This window comes from Neomonachus schauinslandi, chromosome 5 (assembly GCF_002201575.2).
Source record: "Neomonachus schauinslandi chromosome 5, ASM220157v2, whole genome shotgun sequence".
NCBI classification, from domain to species: domain Eukaryota; kingdom Metazoa; phylum Chordata; class Mammalia; order Carnivora; family Phocidae; genus Neomonachus; species Neomonachus schauinslandi.
Genome location: NC_058407.1, coordinates 72215725 through 72239604, shown reverse-complemented (window position 1 = coordinate 72239604; position 23880 = coordinate 72215725). Strand labels below are relative to the sequence as shown.

General features: G+C 37.2%; 1 protein-coding gene and 1 non-coding gene across 2 annotated transcripts in view; one reads left to right on the top strand and one right to left on the bottom strand.

Moving 5' to 3' along the window:
• Positions 1-22162, top strand: part of C5H12orf40 (chromosome 5 C12orf40 homolog) — a 68973-nt gene extending 46811 nt beyond the window's left edge. The window contains exons 11-13 of the mRNA XM_021690396.1: positions 4596-4659; positions 11494-11576; positions 21695-22162. Of these exons, the coding sequence (XP_021546071.1) occupies positions 4596-4659; positions 11494-11576; positions 21695-22162 (615 nt within the window). The remainder of the gene's footprint in view (positions 1-4595; positions 4660-11493; positions 11577-21694) is intronic.
• A 457-nt stretch (positions 22163-22619) lies between these two features.
• Positions 22620-22724, bottom strand: LOC123324985. The gene has a single exon (XR_006540159.1). It is a non-coding gene; the product is annotated as a U6 spliceosomal RNA (small nuclear RNA).
• Between the last annotated feature and the right edge of the window lie 1156 nt (positions 22725-23880).

The window sequence follows — 23880 nt, the reverse complement described above, 5'->3', positions numbered from 1 at the left end:
AGGAAAAGAAAGTTAAAAAAAAATTAACTTTGAAAGACTAAAGAATCATGGGAAAAAAGCCATGAATTCTATGTGCAGTATTCCCCCTAGTGCTAGAGTTCTGCTGTTCTCATTGATCAGTAAACTTGGTCTTGGCTGGCTGTTCTTGCTGATCTTTTGGGGGAGGGGCCTGTTGCTGTGGTCTCAGATGTCTTTGCTGGAGGCAGAATTGCCCCGCCCTTGCCCAGTCCAGGCTAAGTTATCTGCTCGGGTTTGCTCTCCGGAGCTTTTGTTCCCTGCAAGCTTTCGGTACAGCTTTGGAGGATGAGAGTGAAAATGGCGGCCTCCCAGTCTCCACCCCGGAGGAGCTGAGAGCTCGGGGCCCCACTCCTCAGTGAGCCCCCAGCGAAAAGCAGTCAATCACTCCCGTCCCCCTGGTCTCTGGGTGCACTCCGTGCTCACCCGGCCTGTGACCAAGCGTTTCTATCTCTTGCTCACTACCCCGTTTGGAGTCTCCAAACCCAGCCGATTCCTGCGGTGCGCTCCTGTGGTGCGCTCCTGCGCCACTTACCCCCCGGGGAGAAAGGGGAGTCTACCTGGATATGCCGTTTTTTGGGTCCCTCCTGGAGGAGCAGTGGCCCAAATGTGCCATGGATCATGGTTTATGGCAACCCCGAGCTGAGAGCCCACTCCTCGGCTCCGTCTCTGCAGCCAGCTTCCCTGCTCTGATACCTGGGAGCTCTGCTGCACTCAGGCACCCCTGGTCTTTCTGTGACCCCTAGGGTCCTGAGACCACACTGTCCCAGTGAGGGTTCCACTCCCCACTTAGCTACTGGAGCGACGTCCCTCAGCGGAGCCGACTTCTAAAAGTCCGATTTTGTGCTCTGCTGCTCTATCACTTGCCGGTAGCGGCTGACGGAGGCCCCCTCCCCTGCCGTCTGTCTTCCCGAATACCGCCTGGGATTCACTTCTCCACATGTCCTACCTTCCAGAAAGTGGTTGCTTTTCTGTTCAGAGAGTTGCTGATATTCTTTTCTTCGATCTCCTGTTGAGTTTGTAGATGTTCAGAATGGTTTGATCCCTATCTAGCTGAATTCCTGGGACCAGACGAAATTTAGGTCTCCTACTCCTCCGCCATCTTGCTCCTCCTCCCCCTGGTCTTATGTATTTATTAACAAATTACTGTAATTGTTGTTTTTGCTACTTTTGTCTTTAACCTTCATACTAGCTTTGTAAATGATTAATCCACCCCCTTTACAACATTATTTTGAATTTTAGTATATATTTACCTTTACCAGTAAGTTTGTACTTTCATGTTTTCCTGTTACTAATTGATACCTTTTATTTCAGCTTCAAGAAATCCCTTTAACATTTCTTGTAAAGCCCAGTCTAGTGATGAATTCCTTTAGCTTTTTGCTTATCTGGAAAGCTCTTTATCTCTCCTATTCTGAAGGACAGCTTTGCTGGGTAGAATATTCTTGGTTGGTAGTTTTTCCTTTCAGCACTTTGAGTATGTCATGCCACTTTCTTTTGGCCTGCAAAGTTTCTGTTGAAAAATCTGATGATAGTTTTGTGGGGTTTACCTGTATGTAACAAGTTATTTTTCTTTTGCTGCTTTTAAAAATTTTCTTCTTGTAATTTAATTACAAAAACATAATTTAATTATGTGTCCTAGTGTGGTTTCTTTGGGTTAAGCTTATTTGGAACTCTGTTTCCTTCCCCAGGTTAGGGAAGTTTTTGGCCATAATTTCAAGTAAGTTTTCTGTCCCTGTCTCCTTTTCCTTTTGGGGCTTCTATAATATGGATACTGGTTTATTTGATATTGTCCCATAAGTGCCTTATGCTATTTTCACTTTCTTTAATTCCTTTTTTTTGTTGCTCATCTGATTTGACAAATTCCACTGCCCTTTCTTTGAGTTCCTGATCCTTTCTTTGGCTTTATCAAGTGTTCTGTTAATCCTTTTATTAATATTTTTCAGTTCAGTTACTATATTCTTTAGCTCTGTGATTTCTGTTTGGTACTTTCTTATATTTTCTGTTTCTTTGTTGAAATTCTCACTTTGTTCTTGCATTGTTCTCCTGATCTCAGTGACAGCATCTTTATGACTGTTATTTTGAAATCTTATTGGGAAAATCACTTATCTTCATTTCACTGAGGTCTTTTTCTGAGGCTTTATCTTGTTCTTTTGTTTGTAACATATTGTTCTGTGTCTTCATTTGCTTTGACTCTGTGTTCATTTCTACGTGTTAGATAAAACAGACACCTCTCTTAGTCCTGAAGGTGGGGCCTTAAGTAGGAAATAAAACCTATGTTTCAACCCTGCCCTATCTCTTGGTTGCCTCTCAAACTTTTGTGATTTTCCAAGTAGCCTACTTTATTTTTAGTAGTTCCCAGTAGTTGAGGGTATGCCAAAACCTGCCAGTGTCCCAATGGGAAGGATCTCAGTCAATACTCAGATTCAGTTTGATTGGAAGCTGCACCCTCAGGTGGGAGCTTTGAAAGTATGCAAATGTACCTCTTTCATGGCCAGACTTTGAGATTCGCATCTGTCTGTACCCTCTGCGCTAAGCCCTGGTGGGATAGCCAGTTAAGAAGCCTTTCTTTGTTTGCTGTCATCCCGTTGAATCTGTGAACCTAAGCCCTGCAGGCCATCAGAACCACGCTATCAAAGGAGGTGTCCTCTGAGCAGCAACCACAAAAGCTGGGATGCTGGGTGTTTGTATAAGCTCCTTTCTTAGAGACACCAGCAATCTGGGGTAAGGCAGAAGGAGGATGAAGGTGGTACCTGCTGGCCTCCACAGAATCTGGAGAGGATTTCAGGTGGCTCCTCGATATGTGTTTAATTAGAAGCTTGCTCCTCTGGCCACAGGTATGAAGATAAGCTAATACAGGCCTCTTTCACAGAAGAAATGGGTGTTTCAGTCAGCTGTCTCATCACTGCTCCCATGGTTGGTAGCTGATTAAGAACTCTTTTTCTGTTTGTTGCAGTCCTGTGGGACCTGCATACATAAAGCCCCATTGGCTATCAGAGCTGATGATCAAGGGACATCCCATGGGTGGTAGCTGCAAAAACTGGGGTTCTAGATGTGTGCATCAGGAGTGTTTTCAGGCAGTACTCATGACCTGGAACAAAGTAGAAGGAGAGTGTGAGGATGGTGCCTGCTAGGCTCTACAGTCTTTGGAGAGTTTTCAGTAGGCCTCTAGATGTGTGTTAAATTAGAAGCCTGTCACATAAAATATATAGTATCAGAGCAAAATGCAGTAGAAAACTCATTCAGAAAACAGAAGAAGAGGAAATACGGACTTACTGATCCATACCAATTATGAAATCCAGCTTGGCAGGGATTGTGAAGGCTTGTTCTCCTGGGGTATGGGAGAAATTCTTTGAATAATTTAGTTTCTTATCTTTAGGATGATCTTTTCTGTCATTTATCCTCTATAAGCAGATCCGACATAGGTATTGGTTTATGTGCTTGCCTTGGGGTCTGTATAACTGTCTCAACTTGTGTGTTGTGGTGCAAGTTTGGGGCTTGAGTGTTTTAAGAGTTGAATATAATACTTTTTAAATGATTGAATAGTGAGATTAGAGAAAGAGGCTCTGCTCCATAAAGTTATTCAGGACCCCAAGCTGATGGGGGCTTTGCTGTCTTTAACTGGTGGTTTCCACACTTATAGTGTATGTTGATATCAGATAGCAGAAGGGAAACAGAAGTAGAGGATTGTGGAGAAAATTTTTATGGGCCAGGAGTAGTAGTGGTGTACACCACTTTTGCCCATGACCAGAACTTAAATCACATGTCCAAACCAACTCCAAGGGAGGCTAGGAAATGTAGTCTAGCTGTGTATGCCTAAGAGGAAAGGGAAATAGTTTGGTGAACAGCTAGACAGTTTCTCCTTTATCCTGCCTGTCTTTATTAAAACACTCTGTCTTACCAAAAGAGAATATATATTTTTTCTAAGTCCATGATACATTTGCAAGTATAATTCATGTAGTAAGCCATAAAGAAAGATTGAGATTTGTCTAAGGAGAGATTCATAGTCACAGTCTCTAATAATTCATTGAGTTGGAAATCAACAACAACAAAAGATGTTTAACCTCCTTAGATTCTTGGAAATGAAACACTCTGGGTTTTAAAAAGAAAAAGAGAAAAAAAAATGGAAAATGAAAATAGAAATTTCATAGAAATTGATGAAAATGAAAACCAATGGTTTGTTTTACAGAAAATTTATATTTTGTGGGCTTTTATTATTTAAAAAACCTGAAAATATATAAACTGATATCCAACTTAAGATATCCAACTTAACAGAATAAATCTCCAGATTGCTTTCATATTTCTGTCTCTTTGAACTTCATTTACTATGATTACCTCAAGCCTTTCCTTTCCATCAGTTTTCTTAGCAGTGTCTATTCTGTTGCTTGCTGCTTCAAAACATATTTAAATTTTGTTATTGTTTATCACAGGCAAATTTTTCTTTGTAGTTTTAAGATCTTTGTTGAATTAAAGTAATATAAAGGAAAAGCACTGTAAAATGAATTGGTGAGATTAAAAGGGAGATATAAGTGGGTATTAACTGTTTATACTTGGGAATTGTTAAAATTTTGTTTTTCTTCTAGATTCTGATGGAAGAAGGAGGAACCTGTTCTTTAAAAGACAGACCAACATCTGCTAAGAAAATCTGTCAGCGTAACTATAATGAATTTTATTCTTTAAAAAAAAAAACAACCTAACATTAAATGAAAATCAGTTAAATTTTGTGGAGCTTTTTTTTTTTTTTTCAGATTTTTTGCCAGCAAATATTTCATAATTTTAGAATATATTAGCAGTGCAACTGACTCTTTAAAACTGCACTATTACACATGAGTATATATAGTATATATATATATAGTTTAGTGAATAATGAAACTGATACCCTGATACATTAAGAAATAATGTATACTCAGTACATTTGAAGGTCTTCTCAATTGCATTTACCTATCCTGCCCCCTAGAGGTAACTATTATCCTGAATTCATTTTTTGTGATATCCCACATAGTCTTTTCCATTGCTTGGTTTTGAACTTTCTGCAAATTGTGGCAAATTCTACATATTTTTCTGCAATTTTCTTTTTCTTTGTTGTTGTTCACCCAATAATATATTTTGGGGTTTGTTTACTTTGATAGTTGTGACTCTAGTACATTTCATTATTTGTTTACTACTATAAGCCTTCTATTTTGTGAATGTAGTATCGCATCTTATTTTTACATCCTCTGGCAGTGATTAGGTTGTTTGGATATTTTGGTATGATAAACAGTGCTGCTTTGGCAATTCTTGATACTTCTTCTGGCACACATGTATAAAAATCTCCTCTATGATACAGTTCTAGGAGCAGAATTGACTAGTTCATATGATATGAGCATTTATATCTTTTCCAGGTAATGCAAAATTATTTTCCAAAGTAGTTGTATCATTTTAAACTTTCACTAGCAAGAGGTAGGAGTCTTAGTTGTTACATAGTCTAACTCCAGGTCAGCTTTTTATCATTGTTGGCAGTCTGAAATCTCACTGTAATTTTAATTTATATTTCCCTAATTATTAATTAAGTTGATTGAACATCCATGTTCATCTGTGAAATGCCTTTCAAGTCTGTTGCCCATGTTTCTTTTAAAAAGTTTGGCTTTTCTTATGGGATGTGTCTTTTATATATCTGTATGTATATATTCTATATATCTTTTATAGATCCTAGATATTGCTTTAGGTCCATGTGTAGCAAATACTTCATATTTGAGCAATCTTTTTATTCTATGCTGCCTTTTTATGGACAAAAGTTTGACTGTTTTTATATAGTCTGTGATGGAATGATTCTTCAGGATATCTAGTCCAGTAGGATACCTAGAAATTTTTATGGATTTTTTTTTCTTTTAGAATTAGTTTAATCTTTTGAATATGTAACACATTGGTTTGGTTTCTGTCCCTATCTTTGCTGCTCTCTTTCCTTCTGCATCATATAAGTAGCTGTTTTTTGTTGGTTTTTGGTTTATCATTCCAGTTTTTTCCCCCAAAATAAAGCCTAAAAACATATAAATGCACATATACATATGAATCTTAGTCCTTGCCTTTCTCACTCCAAATGTAATAATACTGGATATTTTATTTAATATAGGGTATTTTATTAAATTAATGAAACAGATTAATTTAATAAAACATCCTATAGTGTTCGCTATGTTAGTGTTAGACATTCTGTCATCCTTTTTTTATGACATGTAGTAATCCATTATGTGGATGGATTATAGTTTATTCAGTCAATGCCCTGTTGATGGACATTTGGGTTGTTTCCAGTATTCTCTTCTTACAAATAATGTTGCAGTGAACCACACTATGCATATGTTGCTTAATTGTGGAAGTAGGGTAATTTCTAGGAGTGGGATTGCTGAGTCAAAGGGGAGATACATTGGTTTTTTTAACTTCTTTTTTTAAGTAGGCTCTGTGCCCATTGTAAAGCCTGACACGGCCCCTGAATGCACAATTCTGAAATCAGGACCTGAGCCGAAATTAAGAGGCAGATGCCCAACAGACTGAGCCACGCAGGCATCCAATACACTGCGGCTTTTTGTAGTTATTGCCAAATTCCCTGTCATACCATTTGGCAATCCTACCAGAAATACTCCTTTTATGCCACAGACACAACAGGAGTTGTGGTCTAGCTTAGAAATTTTTTTGTGAATCTCACAATGATAGATAGATAGACATTTGAGTTTTTACTTCTCTTTCTATGAGTGAAATTGAGAATCTTTTAAAAGTGTTCAGTGGCTGTATTTACATTTTTTTTTCTGTGAGCTCTCCATTCATGTCTTTGAGGGTTTGTTTTTTTTAAAAGATTTATTTATTTATTTGAGGCAGGGAGGGCAGAGAAAGAGGGAGAGAGAAACCCAAGCAGACTCTGCGCAGAGCACAGAGCTCAGTGTGGGTCTCAGTTCCCACGACCCTGAGATCACAACCCAAGCCAAAACCAAAAGTCAGACACCCAACCAACTGTGCCACGCAGGTGCCCCATGTCTTTGAGTTTGGGGCATTTTTTCTTATATAAGAAGAGCTCTATATATATTAAAGAGATTTAGGCCTTTGTGATATATCACAAATATTTTCTCCTAGTTTATTATTGGATTTTATGTTGTTTTTACTTTGCTTATGATGTTTTCTGCTTTTGCAAAAGGCTTAACATTTTTTTATGTAGTTAATTTTATCAATTTCTTCCTTTAATACTTTTGGATTTAATTAGAAAGACTCTACACTCCCAGATTATAAATGAATTCACTTATATTTTCTTCTAATATTAGCATGATTTTATATTTTTACATTTAGGTCTTTAATCCATTTGGAGTTTATCCTGAATTAAGGTGTGAGATATTTCTCTCTTCAGGTTTTTAAAATGCATCTTTTCCCTAAGTACTTGTGATACCACTTTTTTTATATAGTAATTTTCTATATGTACTGGGGTCTGTTTTGGGGCTTTCTATACTTTTCATTGCTCTTTCCTAATCTTCATGTTCCAATACCATACTATTTTTATTATGATGACTTTATAGTATGTTTAATTTCTAGAAGAGATACACCTCCCTTTACACTTTAAAAAAAAAGGTTTTTTCTGGCTATTTTTTTTTTTATTTTTTCATATAAACTTTAAAATCAACTTGTCTAACTCCAGAGAAATGTTTTAATTTTTATTAGGAAAATGTTAAATGTATATATTAATGAAGTGTGAATTGTCAACCTAATGATGTTAGCCTATCTAAGAACAGGGGATGTTCTTTAGTTGATTCAGTCTAATTTTGTATTTTTAATATTTGTTTAAATGACGTTTAGGCACGTTAAAGTTTTTATTTATTTTAATTTTTTTTTTTTAAGATTTTTATTTGGAGACAGCGAGAGAGGGAACACAGCAGGGGGAGTGGAGAGGGAGAAGCAGGCTTCCTGTGGAGCAGGGAGCCTGATGTGGGACCCCATCCCAGGACCCCGGGATCATGACCTGAGCTGAAGGCAGACGCTTAATGACTGAGCCACCCAGGCGCCCCACTTTAAAGTTTTTAAGTAGATTACTGCATGTGTCTTGTTAGATTTATCTGTAGGTACTTTTGTTGTTTTGTTGCTGCTTTAGTGTGGTATGTATCTCATGTTTTTTATATTAAGTAGGATTCTGGATTTTGAGCTTAGGCACATGTGTGTTGATTATTTTATTGAGAATTTTTTAAGGAAATGATTTTGGGGGAAATAAGTAATTTGGGGAAGAGTAATTCTTGGCATCTCTAAAAATGATTATTAATTTTTCTTCATGGATTTTTTTTTATAGTGGCAAAAAACCACATAACATAAAATTCACCTTCCCAGCAATTTTCACACCTCTGCTCCCCTTCCCCCACAGCCCCTGCAACCACCATTTAACTTTCTGTTCCTATGAGTTTGAATATTTTAGATATATAAGTGGAATTATGCAATATTTGTCTTTTTGTGACTGGCTTATTTCACTAAGCATAATATCCTCAAGGTTCATTCATGTAATAGTATATGGCAGGATTTCCTTCTCTTTTAGTGCTGAATAATATTCCATTGTATGTATATACCACATTTTCTGTATCCATTTGTATGGAGACATCTAGGTTGCTTCCACCTTTTGGCTACTGTGAATAATAACTGTAATGAACACGAGTGCACAAATGTCTCTTCAGGGTCCTGTTTTCAATTCTTTTGGATATATACCCAGAAATGGGATTGCTGGATCATATGTTACCTCTGTTTTTATTTTATTTTATTTTATTTTATTTTATTTTTTTATTTTTTTTTTAAAGATTTCTTTGACAGAGAGAGACACAGCGAGAGAGGGAACACAGGATTGGGAGAGGGAGAAGCAGGCTTCCCGCAGAGCAGGGAGCCCGATGCGGGGCTCGATCCCAGGACCCTGGGATCATGACCTGAGCTGAAGGCAGTCGCTTAACGACTGAGCCACCCAGGTGCCCCTGTTACCTCTGTTTTTAACTTTCTGAGGAACGTTTATACTGTTTTCCATGGCAGCTACATCATTTTACATTCCCACTTATAGTGCACAAGGGTTTCAGTTTCTCTACATCCTTGCCAACACTTAACTATTTTCTGGGTTTTTAAATTCTTATAGGTTGGCCATTCTAATGGGTGTGAGGTGTGATACCTCATGGTGGTGTAGATCTTTTAAAATGGTGAATTTTACTAATGGATTTTGTGATAGGACCATCCTAGCATTTTTATAATACATCCTACCAATTTATGATTTTGTTTGCTATTCTATTTTACTATATCCTGTTTTAATTTAAAATTTGAAATTTTAGTGTTTATATAAGATTTTTACATTGATAATGTGAGATTTGTCTTTAGAGTATGTGTAGGTATGCGTGTTTGCAGTCTTTCTTGTGTTTTGGTATTAATGTTATATATCAGATTCACAAAGAATTTTGAAGCTGTATACTTGTCAAAATTGAGGCTATTTGAAAGATTTCTTGAAATTTGCATCCCTTGCCTCTTCACCCCAATTTCACTGCTTTATTGCAGATCCTCATCACTTCATGACGAGTTTATTGAGTTAATTTTCTAACTGACCTGCTTTTATCCAGTCTCACCCTTCTTTAATCTATCCTCAGTTAGATGCCTTGGTAAATAATCTAAAATGCAAATTCCTTTAATATTAGAGTGTATCCTTATACTTTCTTTTTCTTCTTCTCCATAAGCTATTTTTCATCTTGTCTCTGGACAATGTTTATTCATCTTTCAAAACCTATTCTTTATACTGTGCTTTTTCTTCTTCTTTTTTTTTTAAGTTTTTTTTCATTTATTTATGTATTAGAGCATGAGTGGAGGGAGGAGTAGAGGGAGAGGGACAAGCAGACTCCATGTTGAGCACAGAGCCCAATGTGGGGCTTGGTCCCACGACCCTGAGATCAGGACCTGAGCTGAAACCAAGAGTTGGATGCCTAAGCAACTGAGCCAGCCAGACACCCTATGCTGTGCTTTTTTTGTAGCTGTTCCCAACTCTCTCTTTGAGCTTACCACACTTAGTTCTCTGTTACTTTTGTACCTTCTGTGACTTCTGTTGTTGCACCCAATTTTGTGACTCTTTCTTTTAAACAGTATTAATATGTCTTTCTCCATTAAAAGATTCTGAACACTTTGAGCACTGTAGGCATGTCATGTTTCCCTACTATTACAGTGCCATACATAAAGTAATTACTCAGTAAGTGTTGAACTGAATTGACATTTCGATCTGCATGTCTTTTCTTACACTGCTGTAGGTATGATATTCTTTCAACAGACATTTGTCTTCTATTCTAATGACTCTGGGTTTACTATACCTATGAAGTGAATGAACCTTACTAGGGGGAATGCTCTTAGATTATGGTGTTAGTAAAATCCTACCATTTACTTTTCTGTACTCTGCTTTCTACTATCAGGGAGAACCTGATCTACAGGTATATAAATTTCCTTCTAGAATGATGAACTAAGGGTATCTGAGTTCAGCTAAGTTCTCCCTGTCTCTCAGCTGACTGATGGTTAGATTCTGTTTCAGAGAACATTAGTCCTGATCTGAGGCATGCATAGATAGTACTTATAGTTTTTTGCATACAGGAGGGCATGTGATTTGATATGAGTTGCCACTCCACATTCCATTACCTTGCGCTTTTCTTGATAGCAAACCCATTTTCACAAACAAGGAGAGGAGTCGTTGAAGCTACTGTCACTCTGTAGTATTTTTGCATTATAAGGAGTCATAACCTACTTCTCAGGTGCATCTTTAAACTTTACTTGCAATCATAAGAGAACACATTAAGCAGATAATGGAAGAATATCATACTGGATGCTTCAAATTGATTTTTTTCATACAATTTTGATTGTACGATGAATCTTCATTTACTGGATTAGCAAATATCTGTTCCCTTGGGACTTAATAAACTTGGCTTATTCTTCCTTCTTGCAGTTGACGCTTTAAATTATTTGTTCATAAAAAATGGTTCATCTATTGGAAAAAAAATCAATCCAGTTTTCTTTATTCTTTCTTCCCTTATGTTATATACTCTTATTTTACTTATAGATACAAATGTTTTGAATGTAGAATAAACTCATAATACCTGTCAGAAGTGCAAGCTGCCAAGTATGCAAGATTTTAACTAGTTTTTGCACACTTTAAAATGCCCTATAGAGGGGCGCCTGGGTGGCTCAGTCGTTAAGCGTCTGCCTTCTCAGGTCATGATCCCAGGGTCCTGGGATCAAGCTCCTCACAGGGCTCCCTGCTCAGCGGAAAGCCTGCTTCTCCTTCTCCCACTCCCCCTGCTTGTGTTCCATCTCTTGCTGTGTCTCTCTCTGTCAAATAAATAAATAAAATCTTTTAAAAAAAAACAAAGTGCTCTGTAGAATGTCAGCTAAATTTATTTTACCAGCAAATATCTTCTGCCTGTGTACATATTTTATAGAGCATTAACAAATACAGTTCTTCATCAATTAAACCTTTATTTTCAGATCTTGATTCTTCACAGAGTAGTCAATCTACCAGTTACTCTCCAAGGCCAACAGATAGTTGCTTCAGTTCTAGTTCAGAGATGGTAAGTTACTTTTCTCTTTGCTTATTAATTTATGCTATGCTAATTTGGAATTACTTTATTTGTCAGTTTTCCTTTACATTCTGAAAAAAGTTTTCAGTAAGTGGTGAAAATAAATGTAAAGAAAATATTTAAAAATATTTAAAATGTAAGAAACTTATAAACAGAAATGTAAAATTGAAATTAAATGAGTATCATTTACATTTATAAAAACGATGTGTTCATTGTTATTTACAAAAGCCAACCTTATCGAGATATGTATGTGTATATGATAAAGTTGTATTTTTTAAAAATGCTTTTTAAAAGTTCCTACTTACAATAATTGAAAACTAAAATAACTAAGAATATATAGAAAAAGTCTGAAGACTTATATGAAGAAAACTATAAAATGTTGAGTAATGTAATCTGAATAATTGGAATGACGTTTATGTCCTGAGTAGGAGGGCTGCATTTCTCATAAATCACATGTTTCTTTTTTTAAAAATTTTATTTTATTATGTTACCATACAATACATCATTAGTTTTTGATGTAGTGTTTCACGATTCATTGTTTTCGTCTAATACCCAGTGCTCTATGCAGCACATGCCCTCCTTAATACCCATCACCAGGCTAACCCATCCCCCCAACCCCCTCACCTCTAAAACTCTCAGTTTGCTCCGAGTCCACAGTCTCTCATGGTTCATCTCTCCCTCCTATTCCCCCCCTTCATTTTTCCCTTCCTTCTCCTAATGTCCTCCATGCTATTCCTTATGTTCCACAAATAAGTGAAACCATATGATAATTGACTTTCTCTGCTTGACTTATTTCACTTAGCATAATCTCCTCCAGTCCCATCCATGTTGATGTGAAAGTTAGGTATTCATCCTTTCTGATGGCTGAGTAATATTCCGTTGTATATATGGACCACATCTTCTTTATCCATTCATCTGTTGAAGGGGATCTTGGCTCTTTCCACAGTTTGGCTATTGCGGACATTGCTGCTATGAACATTGGGGTGCATATGGCCCTTCTTTTCACTACATTTGTCTTTGGGGTAAATATCCAGTAGTGCAATTGCTGGGTCATAGGGTAGCTCTATTTTTAATTTTTTGAGGCACCTCCACACTGTTTTCCAAAGAGGCTGTACCAACTTGCATTCCCACCAACAGTGTAAGAGGGTTCCCCTTTCTCCACAACCTCTCCAACATTTGTTGTTTCTTGCCTTGTCAATTTTTGCTATTTTAACTGGTGTAAGGTGGTATCTCATTGTGGTTTTGGTTTAAATTTCCGTGATGGCTAAAGGTGATGAACATTTTTTCATGTGTCTGTTAGCCATTTGTATGTCTTCTTTGGAGAAGTGTCTGTTCATGTCTTCTGCCCATTTTTTGACTTATTTGTTTTTTGGGTGTTGAGTTTGAGAGGTTCTTTATAGATCTTGGATACCAGCCCTTTATCTGTAGTGTCATTTGCAAATATCTTTTCCCATTCTGTGGGTTGCCTCTTTGTTTTGTTGACTGTTTCCTTTGCTGTGCAGAAGCTTTTTATCTTGATGAAGTCCCAGAAGTTCATTTTTGCCTTTTTTTTTCACTAGCTTTTGGAGATGTATCTTGAAAGAAGTTGCTGTGGCTGACGTCAAAGAGGTTACTGCCTATGTTCTCCTCTAGGATTTTGATGGATTCCTGTCTCACACTGAGGTCTTTCATCCATTTTGAGTTTATCTTTGTGTATGGTGTTAGAGAATGGTCAAGTTTCATTCTTCTGCATATAGCTGTCTAATTTTCCCAGCACTATTGAAGAGACTGTCTTTTTTCCATTGCATATTTTTCCCTGCTTTGTTGAAGATTATTTGACCATACAGTTGAGGGTCCATATCTAGGCTCTCTATTCTGTTCCATTGGTCTGTATGTCTGTTTTTGTGCCAGTACCATGCTGTCTTGGTGATCACCGCTTGAAGGGTGATCAAGCTTGAAATTGGGCAACGTGATGTCCCCAGCTTTGTTTTTCTTTTTCAACATTTCCTTGGCGATTTGGGGTCTTTTCTGATGCCATACAAATTTTAGGATTGTTTGTTCCAGCACTTTGAAAAATGTCATTGGAATTTTGATCGGGATGGCATTAAAGGTGTATGGATTGCTCTGGGTAGCATAGACATTTTAACAATGTTTATTCTTCCGATCATGAGCATGGAATGTTTTTCCATCTTTTTGTGTCTTCTTCAGTTTCTTTCATGAGTGTTCTGTAGTTCCTATAGATCCTTTACCTCTGTGGTTAGGTTTATTCTGAGGTATCTTAAGGTTTTTGGTGCTATTGTAAATGGAATCGTTTCTCTAATTTCTGTTTCTACAGTTGCGTTGTTAGTGTATAAGAAAGCAGATTTCTGTGCATTGATTTTGTATCCTGCCACATTACTGAATTGCTGTATGAATTCTAGTAATTTGGTGGTGGAGTTTTTTGGATTTTCCACATAAAGTATCATGTCATCTGTGGAGAGAGTTTGACTTCTTCTTTGCCAATTTGAATACCTTTTTGAATTTGTTGTCTGATTGCTGTTGCTAGGACTTCTAGTACTATGTTGAACAATAGTGGTGAGAGTGGGCATCCTTGTCATGTTCCTGATCTTAAGGGAAAGGCTCTCAGCTTTTCCCCATTGGGGGTGACATTCGCTGTGGGTTTTTCATAGATGGATTTTATGAACGTGAGGAATGTTCCCTCTCTCCCTGTACTCTGAAGAGTTTTAATCAGGAAAGGATGCTGTATTTTGTCAAATGCTTTTTTCTGCATCAGTTGAGAGGACCATATGGTTGTTCTCTCTCCTTTTATTAATGTGTTCTATCACACTGATTGATTTGCGAATGTTGAACCTCCCTTGCATCCCGGGGATAAATCCCACTTGGTCGTGGTGGATGATCCTTCCAATGTATTGTTGGATCCTATTAGCTAGGATTTTGTTGAGAATTTTGGAATCCATCTTCATTAGGGATATTGGTCTGAAATTCTCCTTTTTGATGGGGTCTTTGCCTGGTTTGGGGATTAAGGTAATGCTGGCCTCATAGAACGAGTCTGGAAGCTTTCCTTCTGTTTCTATTTTTTGAAATAGCTTCAGGAGAATAGGTATTATTTCTTCTTTGAATGTTTGGTAGAATTCCCCAGGGAACCCATCAGGCCCTGGACTCTTGTTTATTGGGAGGTTTTTGATCACTGCTTCAATCTCGTTACTGGTTATTGGCCTATTCAGGTTGTCCATTTTTTCCTGTTTCCGTCTTGGGAGTTTATACGTTTCCAGGAAGGCATTCATTTCTTCCAGGTTGCTCAATTTACTGGCATATAGTTGTTGATAATAATTTCTAATAATTGTTTCTATTTCCTTGGTGTTAGTCGTGGTCTCTCCCCTTTCATTCATAATTTTATTAATTTGGGTCCTTTCTCTTTTCTTTTGGATAAGTCTGGCCAGTTTATTGATCTTATTAATTCTTTCAAAGAACCAGCTTCTAGTTTCATTGATCTGATCTACTTTGTTTCTGGTTTCTAATTCATTGATCTCTGCTCTAAATTATTTCTCTCCTAATGCGTGGCTTAGGCATTGTTTGTTGCTTTTTCTCTAGTTCTCCATGGTGTAAAGTTAGTTGTTGAATTCGGAATTTTTCTATTTTTTTTGAGTGAGGCTTGGATGGCTATGTATTTCCCCCTTTAGGACCACCTTTGCAGTATCCCATAGGTTTTGGACCAATGCGTTTTCGTTGTCATTGGTTTCCATGACTTGTTTAAGTTCTTTTATTTCCTGGTTGACCCAAACATTCTTGAGCAGAGTGGTCTTTAGCTTCCAAGTGTTTGAATTTCTTCCAAGTTTTTTCTTGTGATTGAGTTCCAGTTTTAAAGCATTATGGTCTGAGAATATGCAGGGAATAATCTCAGTCTTTTGGTATCAGTTCAGACCTGATTTATGACCCAGTATGTGGTCTGTTCTGGAGAAAGTTCCATGTGCGCTCGAGAAGAATGAGTGTTCTGTTGTTTTAGGGTGGAATGTTCTGTATATACCTACAACGTCCATCTGGTCTAGTGTGTCATTCAGAGCTCTTGTTTCTTTGTTGATTTTCTACTTAGGTGATCTGTCTATTGCTGAGAGTGGAGTATTGAGGTCTCCTACAATTAACATATTATTATCATTATGACTCTTTATTTTGGTTAACAGTTGGCTTATGTAGTTGGCTGCTCCCATGTTGGGGGCATAGATATTTAGAACTGTTAGATCTTCTTGTTGGATAGACCCTTTAAGAATGATATAATGTCCTTCTGTGTCTCTAAGTACAGTCTTTAGCTTAAAATCTAATTTGTCTGATATAAGAATTGCTACCACAGCTTTCTTTTGAGGTCCGTTGGCATGGAAGATGGATCTCCATCCCTTCACTTTCAGTCTGGATGTATCTTTAGGTTCAGAATGAGTCTCTTGTAGACAGCATATGGATGGGTCCTGTCTTTTTATCCAGTCTGCAACCCTGTGCTGTTTTATGGGAACTTTTAGGCCGTTCACATCGGGAGTGATTATTGAAAGATAGGAATTTATTGTCATCATGTTGCCTGTGAGGACCTTGTTTTTATAGATTGTCCCTGTAAATTTCTGTTCTAGATCATTCTTGGGGTCTTTCTCCTTTTATAGAATCCCCCTTAATATTTCTTGCATGGCCGGCTTAGTGGTCACATATTCTTTCAGTTTCTGCCAGTCTTGGAAGCTCTGCATCTCTCCATCCATTCTAAAGGAAAGCCTTGCCAGATAAAGTATTCTTGGCTGCATGTTCTTGTCATTTAGAACCCTGAATATGTTTTGCCAGCCCTTTCTGGCTTGCCAGGTCTCTGTGGATAGGTCTGATGTTATTCTGATGTTCCTCCCTCTGTACGTAAGGAATCTCTTCCCCCTAACTGCCCTTAAGATGGTTTCCTTGGTTCTAAGATTTGCAAGTTTTACTATTACATGCCGGGGTGTTGGCCTGTTTTCCTTGATCTTGGGAGGGGTCCACTCTGCCTCTAGGACACGAATATTTGTTTCATTCCCCATATTAGGGAAGTTCTCAGCTACGATTTGCTCAAATATATCTTCTAGTCCTCTCTGTCTCTCCACCCCCTCAGGGATTCCAATAATTCTGACATTGGAACATTTCATGGTGTCACTTATTTCTCTGATTCTGTTTTCATGGATTTTGAGTTGTTTTTCCTTGGCCTCCTGTTTTTCCTTCTTTTCTGTTAATTGGTCTCTTAGATCACTAATTCATTCTCTGCCTCGCTTACCCTAGCTGTTAGATTGTCTAGATTAGATTGGATCTCATTGATAGCATTTTTAAGTTCTTCCAATTCAACTTTCATTTCTGCCCTTAGAGACTCTATGTTGCCATTAATCAATTTCTCCATTCTAGCTATTGTCTTCACAATTGCTACCCTGAATTTCATCTCTGACATCTTGGTTTTATCTGTATCCATTTGTAAATCTGTGGCATAAGTCATAGTCTCTGAGTCTTTCGTATTTTGGAGGTTCCTCCTCCTAGTCATTCTTTTGAGGGGTGGTTGAGGGAATGTACAGAGTCCAAATTATTGACCACAACCCAAGCAAGATGCACCTGTTTTTAGGGACCTTCAGGTTGCCGGCCTCTTGTTTTCCCAGCCTGTCTTCTCGGGGAGGGGCCTGCTGCACTGTTACTCAGGGAACCCTGTTTGGGCAGAGTTGCCCTGCCCCCTGTGGCGGGGTCTGGGCTCAGTGAAAACCAGTGTTTAGGGCTTTTCTCTGGTGGCTTTCCCTGGCGGCTTTCCATGTCTCTTTTGAGAGTCAGAGCAGAAGAGATCGTTTCCAGCCCTCTGCCTCAGAGCAGAGAGATCGCAGTCTGTTCTTCAGTGAGCTCTCCAGGCCACATTATCTCCATTTCTGTCTGTGCTGCTATAAACTGCAGCGTCCTGGGTTGTGTGCCCCTCAGCAGTGCTCCCAGTCCTCACCTCCAGGTCAGGGCATGTCTCTGCCCTTTGTGCTTCTAAAACCACCAGCCGCCCCCAGTTCGCACGCGTGGCCCCCCGCTCCAGGTTTCAGTCTGGGGGGCTGCCCTAAAGTCCTTTCCCTGTCGCTACCAGCCTGTGAGTCTGTGCCCAGTCGCCAGTGCTGGAGGCTATCACTCACCAGTGGTGTAGGATCCTGACGACTCGGCTCCCTCCCCCTTTCATTTATCCTCTGATATCTGGCTGCAGAATCATAGCTCTCTGCTTCGTAGCTCGAAACCAACTGCCTGCAATATTCTGTTTGTAGAGGTCCAGATCTATCTTCTTACATCTCAGGCTGATGGTGTTCTGGGTGTTCAGAGTGGTCTGGTAGATATCCAGCTCAATTCCAGGGACTGGTTGGAATAGGGTTCCCTACTCCTCCACCATCTTTTCCAGGTTCTAAATCACATGTTTCAATGGAATTCTCCTTTATTGAATTCTCCTCCATTAAATCTTCCACTTTTTTTTTGGTTGTTGTTGTTTTGGCTCACCATCCAAACTGCTCTTGCTAAGGAAGAACACCAGTGACCTCTATGTTGCCAAATTCATTGGTCACTTTTCAGTTTTTATTTTATGAGAACTAATAATACTGGTAGAGTGATTTATTTTCTTCTTTTTGCTTTTGTGATAGCACAGTATCTTGGTTTCCTTCATACCTCTTTGAATTCTACTTTATGCCTTTGCTGACTCTCTTCCATCCGCCTATATAAATGTTGTAATGTTTAGGGTTTGCTACAGGACTCTTTTCTTCTCTTAACTTACACTCTAAACTCTACGTGATGTTCTGTATCCCATTGACATATGCTATCTGACTCATGACAGTTTTCAACATTATCACTTTAGCCCAGATCCTTATTTAGATATCCAATTTCCTGCTTGATATATCTTCTTGGATATTTCACAAAAATCTCCTTTTCTTCACACATTGAACTGAACACTCCTGGTCTTTGCCCCAAACCAGTTTTTCTGATAATTCCTATATTAGTAGTTACTTTTTTAATCCACTCAATTGCCCATGCCAAAAATTTAGTTAACTTTGCCATTTCTTTCTGCCTTATCAGTTTTCTTAACCACAATCATTCCATCACTTCATCCAATCAGTTCTACATCCAAAATAAATTGCATATTCATCTACTTTTCTCAACTTCTGCTGTTAGCACACTAGTCTAAAGTATCAATATATTGTTCTTGCACTATTGTGGTTGTCTCCTGGGAGATCTCTCTACTTCCACTCTTGCCCCACGTTTTTTGTTAGCAGTCAACATGATCTTTTGAAAACCTAAATTGAATCATGTTATTTCTGTGTTCATCTATTCAGTGGATTTATAGAATTTATTTATTTATTTTTTTAGATTTTATTTATTTATTTGAGACAGAGAGAATGAGAGAGAGAGAGCACATGAGAGGGGGGAGGGTCAGAGGGAGAAGCAGGCTCCCTGCCGAGCAGGGAGCCCGATGCGGGACTCGATCCAGGGACTCCAGGATCATGACCTGAGCCGAAGGCAGTCGCTTAACCAACTGAGCCACCCAGGCGCCCGATTTATAGAATTTAAATGACTTAGTGGTTACAGGCCATGTATAATCCGGTCTCTGGCTACATCTTGAACTTCCAGTATTCTCCCTTTTACACCACATTCCACATGTATTAACTTTTCACTTTCCTTAGCTTGTCAGTCTCTTTTCTGTTTCAGGGCCTTTATATATCCTGTTTCCTTTACCTTACTCTTATTCATCCTTTAAGTCTCAGTTCAAATATGTGACTTCTTCTAAAAGCCCCTCCTTGGCTCCTCAATCTAAATTAGGTCCCTTAGGGGGTGCCTGGTGGCTCAGTTGGTTAAGTGTCTGCCTCTTCTCCCTCTACCCCTCCCCCTGCTGCTCTCTCTCAAATAAAATAAAAATTAAAAAATAATAAATTAGGTCCCTTAGATATACTTTCAAAGTGCTTCATACTTGTTCTTTATAATGCTTTTCTCAACTTGTAATTATATCTACATGTATATGGTTATTCAGTTAATATCCTTTCCATCCATGAGAATGTGTGCTTTATTTTTTTTTTTTTAAGATTTTATTTATTTATTTGACACAGAGAGAGAGAGAGAGAGAGAGAGAGAGAGCGAGCCAGAGAGACAAGTGGGGGAAACAGCAGAGGGAGAGGGAGAAGCAGACTCCTCACTGAGCAAGGAGCCTGATGCGGGGCTCCATCCCAGGACCCTGAGATCATGACCTGAGCTGAAGGCAGCTGCTTAACCGACTGAGCCACCCAGGCGCCCCGAGAATGTGTGCTTTAATAGGGCAACATCCATGTCTGCTTCACTCACATTGCAGATGCTAAAGGAATATTTTCTTGAATAAATGTATCGAGCTTGTTTTCTTTAATGTGTGCCCAGCCAGTCTCAATGCTATTTCTTGGGCTTACTTTTTCTATTTTAGTGCCAATCCACTGAGGGCTACACCTCATTTTAGGGTTTTTATGTTAACTGCATTTTTTTTTTTTAAAGCTGGAATAATCAGTACTTTAAATAGAATTTTTGTTAAAAAAATATTTTGGTTAGTTCAGTAATTAAAAGATAAATTTTTCATGAAGTTGAAACATTCAAGCTAGCAAACTGAAATCTACACCTATTAAAAGTTTTTAAATTTGTCTTTTTAGATCTAACAGCTGAGATATTTATTCTTTTTTTAAAATCTATTTCTTTTTCTTTTTTTAAAGTAGATCCAACACGGGGGCTTGAACTCACAACCCTGAGATCAAGACCTGAGCTGAGATCAAGAGCTAGATGCTTAACAGACTAGGCCACTGCTCTGAGATATTTATTCTTATTTAACTTTTCTTTTGTCTATTTGATTTCCTTTTAGCTGATACTCTCCTTAAATTATACCTTTCATGAGACTGGGCCCATAAAAGATACAATATAGATATTTTTTTACTTAATAAGTCAATGAGTGAATAATTTATTAATACCTTTGTGAAAGGGTAGGGGGATGATGTAGGCTTTTATTATGGGGATTGATAAGAGACAAAATTCCTCTTATCTTTTTTAGCTCTTTTGCATTTTTAAGATTTTTTTTTTTTATTTGACAGCACACAGAGTGTGCGAGAGCGCACAAGCTGGGGGAGCTGCTGAGGGAGAGGGAAAAGCAGGCTCCCCACTGAGCAGGGAGCCCTACATGGGGCTCCATCCCAGGACCCTGGGATCATGACCTGAGCCGAAGGCAGACACTTAACAGACTGTGCCCTCCAGGGGTCCCTCTTTAGCATTTTTAATACAAGAATTATTATTATTGTTCTTGCTATTTTAAAAGTCCACAAACCTCCTGGAAGTGGTAGATTATTACTGTTTTTTAAAATTTTAATTCCAGTGTCATTAACATAGTGCTATATTATTTTCAGGTGTACAGTATAGTGATTCAGCAATTCTATACATTACTCAGTGCTCATCATGATAATTGTACTCTTAATCTCCTTCACGTATTTCACCCATTCCCCCAAACCACCACCCCTATAATTAAGAGTCTGTTTTTTGATTTGTCTCTTCTTTTTCTTTGTTCATTTGTTTTGTTTCTTAAATTCTACATATGAGTGAAATCATATGGTATTTGTCTTTCTCTGATTTATTTATTTCATTTAGCATTATAGTCATTATAGGTCCATCCATGTTGTTGTAAATGGCAAGGTTTAATTCTTTTATACGGCTAATATTCCATTATATATATATATATATATATATGTATGTGTATATATCATATCATCTTTATCCATTCATCTGTCCATGGACACTTGGACTGCTTCCATAATTTGGCTATTGTAAATAATGCTGCAATAAACATAGGGGTGCACATAACTTTTTGAATTAGTGTTTTTGTATTCTTTGGTTAAATGCCCAGTAGTTGAACTACTGAATCATATGGTAGTTCTATTTTTAATTTTTTTGAGGAATCTCCAGAGGCAGTAGATTACTGTTTGAAGACTGTTTGCTGGTATACCAGTTTTGAATTACAACCTGCCAAGTATCTTCTGTATTTTGAAATTTTCTGTAGTATGAATTTTGAGAATGCTATGAAGTGATTGAATGATTTTTGTAAATTTAAGCAAAAATTTACAGCAAAAGTACTAAATTTCTTTTAGCCATCTGAAGATGAAGATCAAATATTGCAGCAAATTGAAGAATCAAATAGGAGGTCCATCAGAATCAAAGAAACAACTAATAATTTTTATCTAGAAATGATGCCAAAATTTCCATGTGGTAGGATTATTAAGAACAATGCCAAAATTCATAAACAAAATGAGAATCGTCACCAGTTCTCAATGAAAAATAAGACAGATCAGATTCCACAGTCTCAGTGTAATTCAGCACACATATTACAAAACAAAACCAGTAATAACTGCATTCTGCAGGTTGCAAGATGTGATGCATGGGTACAAACAGGCTGTGAACCTGCAATGGAAGAAAAATCAGATGCTGCTGTACAGTGTGATATAATTTCAAAATGTAAATGTAGAAGTAATGTGTCTTCTCTTTGTAATGTTGAAAGGTGCAGTGAAGATATTAAGGCAGATACCACTGGAGGGCAGGAAATCCTTAAGAACAACTAATATTCTAAAATCTCAGCCTAAGATTTAGCATTTCATTTAATGTTCAGAATTTCATTAACATAATAAGGAAAGAGAATATATAGCTAAGCGCAAGGTGAAAGTATTTACAGGATATATTTATGGCTTGTTTTAAAACATTTAAATATTAATGTATACAGTTCATTTTACATAGTTTTTTAACATATACATAGATATATGTTCAAGATACACATAGTATGTCTTCAAGTTTTTAGAAAATAATATATATGTAAATTTACTGTTTATAATTCTCATGGTGATTATTATATTATGATATGCTGCTATTTATGGATAAAAGTATGCTTAATTGCTTCCTTCCGTGTTTTCTTTATTTTAAAATTTAGTGCAGCTGCATCTGTTACCAAAAATGTTCTCTTCCAAGATTTTAAAACAGAAAATAAGGCTAAATAATATTAAATATGTTTTATAATCTTATTACAAGAATTTTGTTAGTTACTTATATTATGATTTTGCATGTCATCTTGGTGCAGGGGCCATGCTAATCTGTATTGTTCCAATTTTAATATGCTGCCAAAGTGAGCATTATTAGCCACTTATATTAAATATTATACCATCATTAAAAAATTCTGGCATTAATTTTTAGATAAAATTTCTATTTTGTTTGGATAATATTTTTTGTTGGAGCTTATATTAATTCAAAGGAAAATGTTTTTCTCTTCACGAGATAAAAAATATTTCAATGCCTTTGTAAAAGAAATGTCCAACATTGGAAAAAATGATTTATATTCACTAATTTTAATCTTGCTAAGATTCTTTTAAAAAATATTAGAGTTTCTCATTTATAAAATACAGGTTTTGTTTCCAACATATTATTTTTTGTTTCAAGATTTTAAAATGTTCATACTCTGGAATTGACCATTTGTATGGATATATTACAAATTGCACAGCAGAGGGCATTCTGAATGATACATAATTGAACCAAAAATATAGTTGGTAGGAGTTTCTGTGCCTTTAAAGAAAAGGGTGATGAGATATTGAATTGTTACATGCACACATATCATTCAAAAGTTTGTGCTGCAGGGGTGATCTAAAGCATAATGATTTAGAAACACCAAAAGCTGATGTTTAAACAGTAGTAATCTTAAGTTTTTAGCTAGTTTTAGGAAGTTATTTTTGCAGACTCAGAAAGCTCAAGGAGCTCGTAAGTAATTTTCTTAAAGTATAGTAATCATCTCATGAAAGGGGAATATAGTTATCTGATGTACATTGATAGTTTTTCAAAAGGCTCGATTTTCATTGTGATATTAAACAAAAAGTATTCCATCATGGATTGATTATCCTGAGCATTATTTTGCAAAATATGACATAGCAATGAAGATCAATATATAGAAAAAAAAGAGCCTTTACTGGTGATACTAGAATAAGATCGAGCTGTGATTCTTAGATTGGTTTCAAATATCAAATAAATGGATTTTTTTCCAAATACTAATCAAAGTCTACCAGTACTGAAAGCACATTCATTACAAAAATCTACATGTAGTTATATTTTTATCAATATCATAATGTGGCAGTTAAGCTCAGTAAGGTAAAAGAAATGTCAGGGCTTTTTAGTGCAGTGACCACACAGAATAAAGTGCAGTGTAGTAAAGAATATAAACTTGCCCAAAAAGAGATCTGCCCTTTGCCCTTGGCTTTTGGGATATAATCTCTAAACCCTTGGAGTGTCATTCATGCATGAT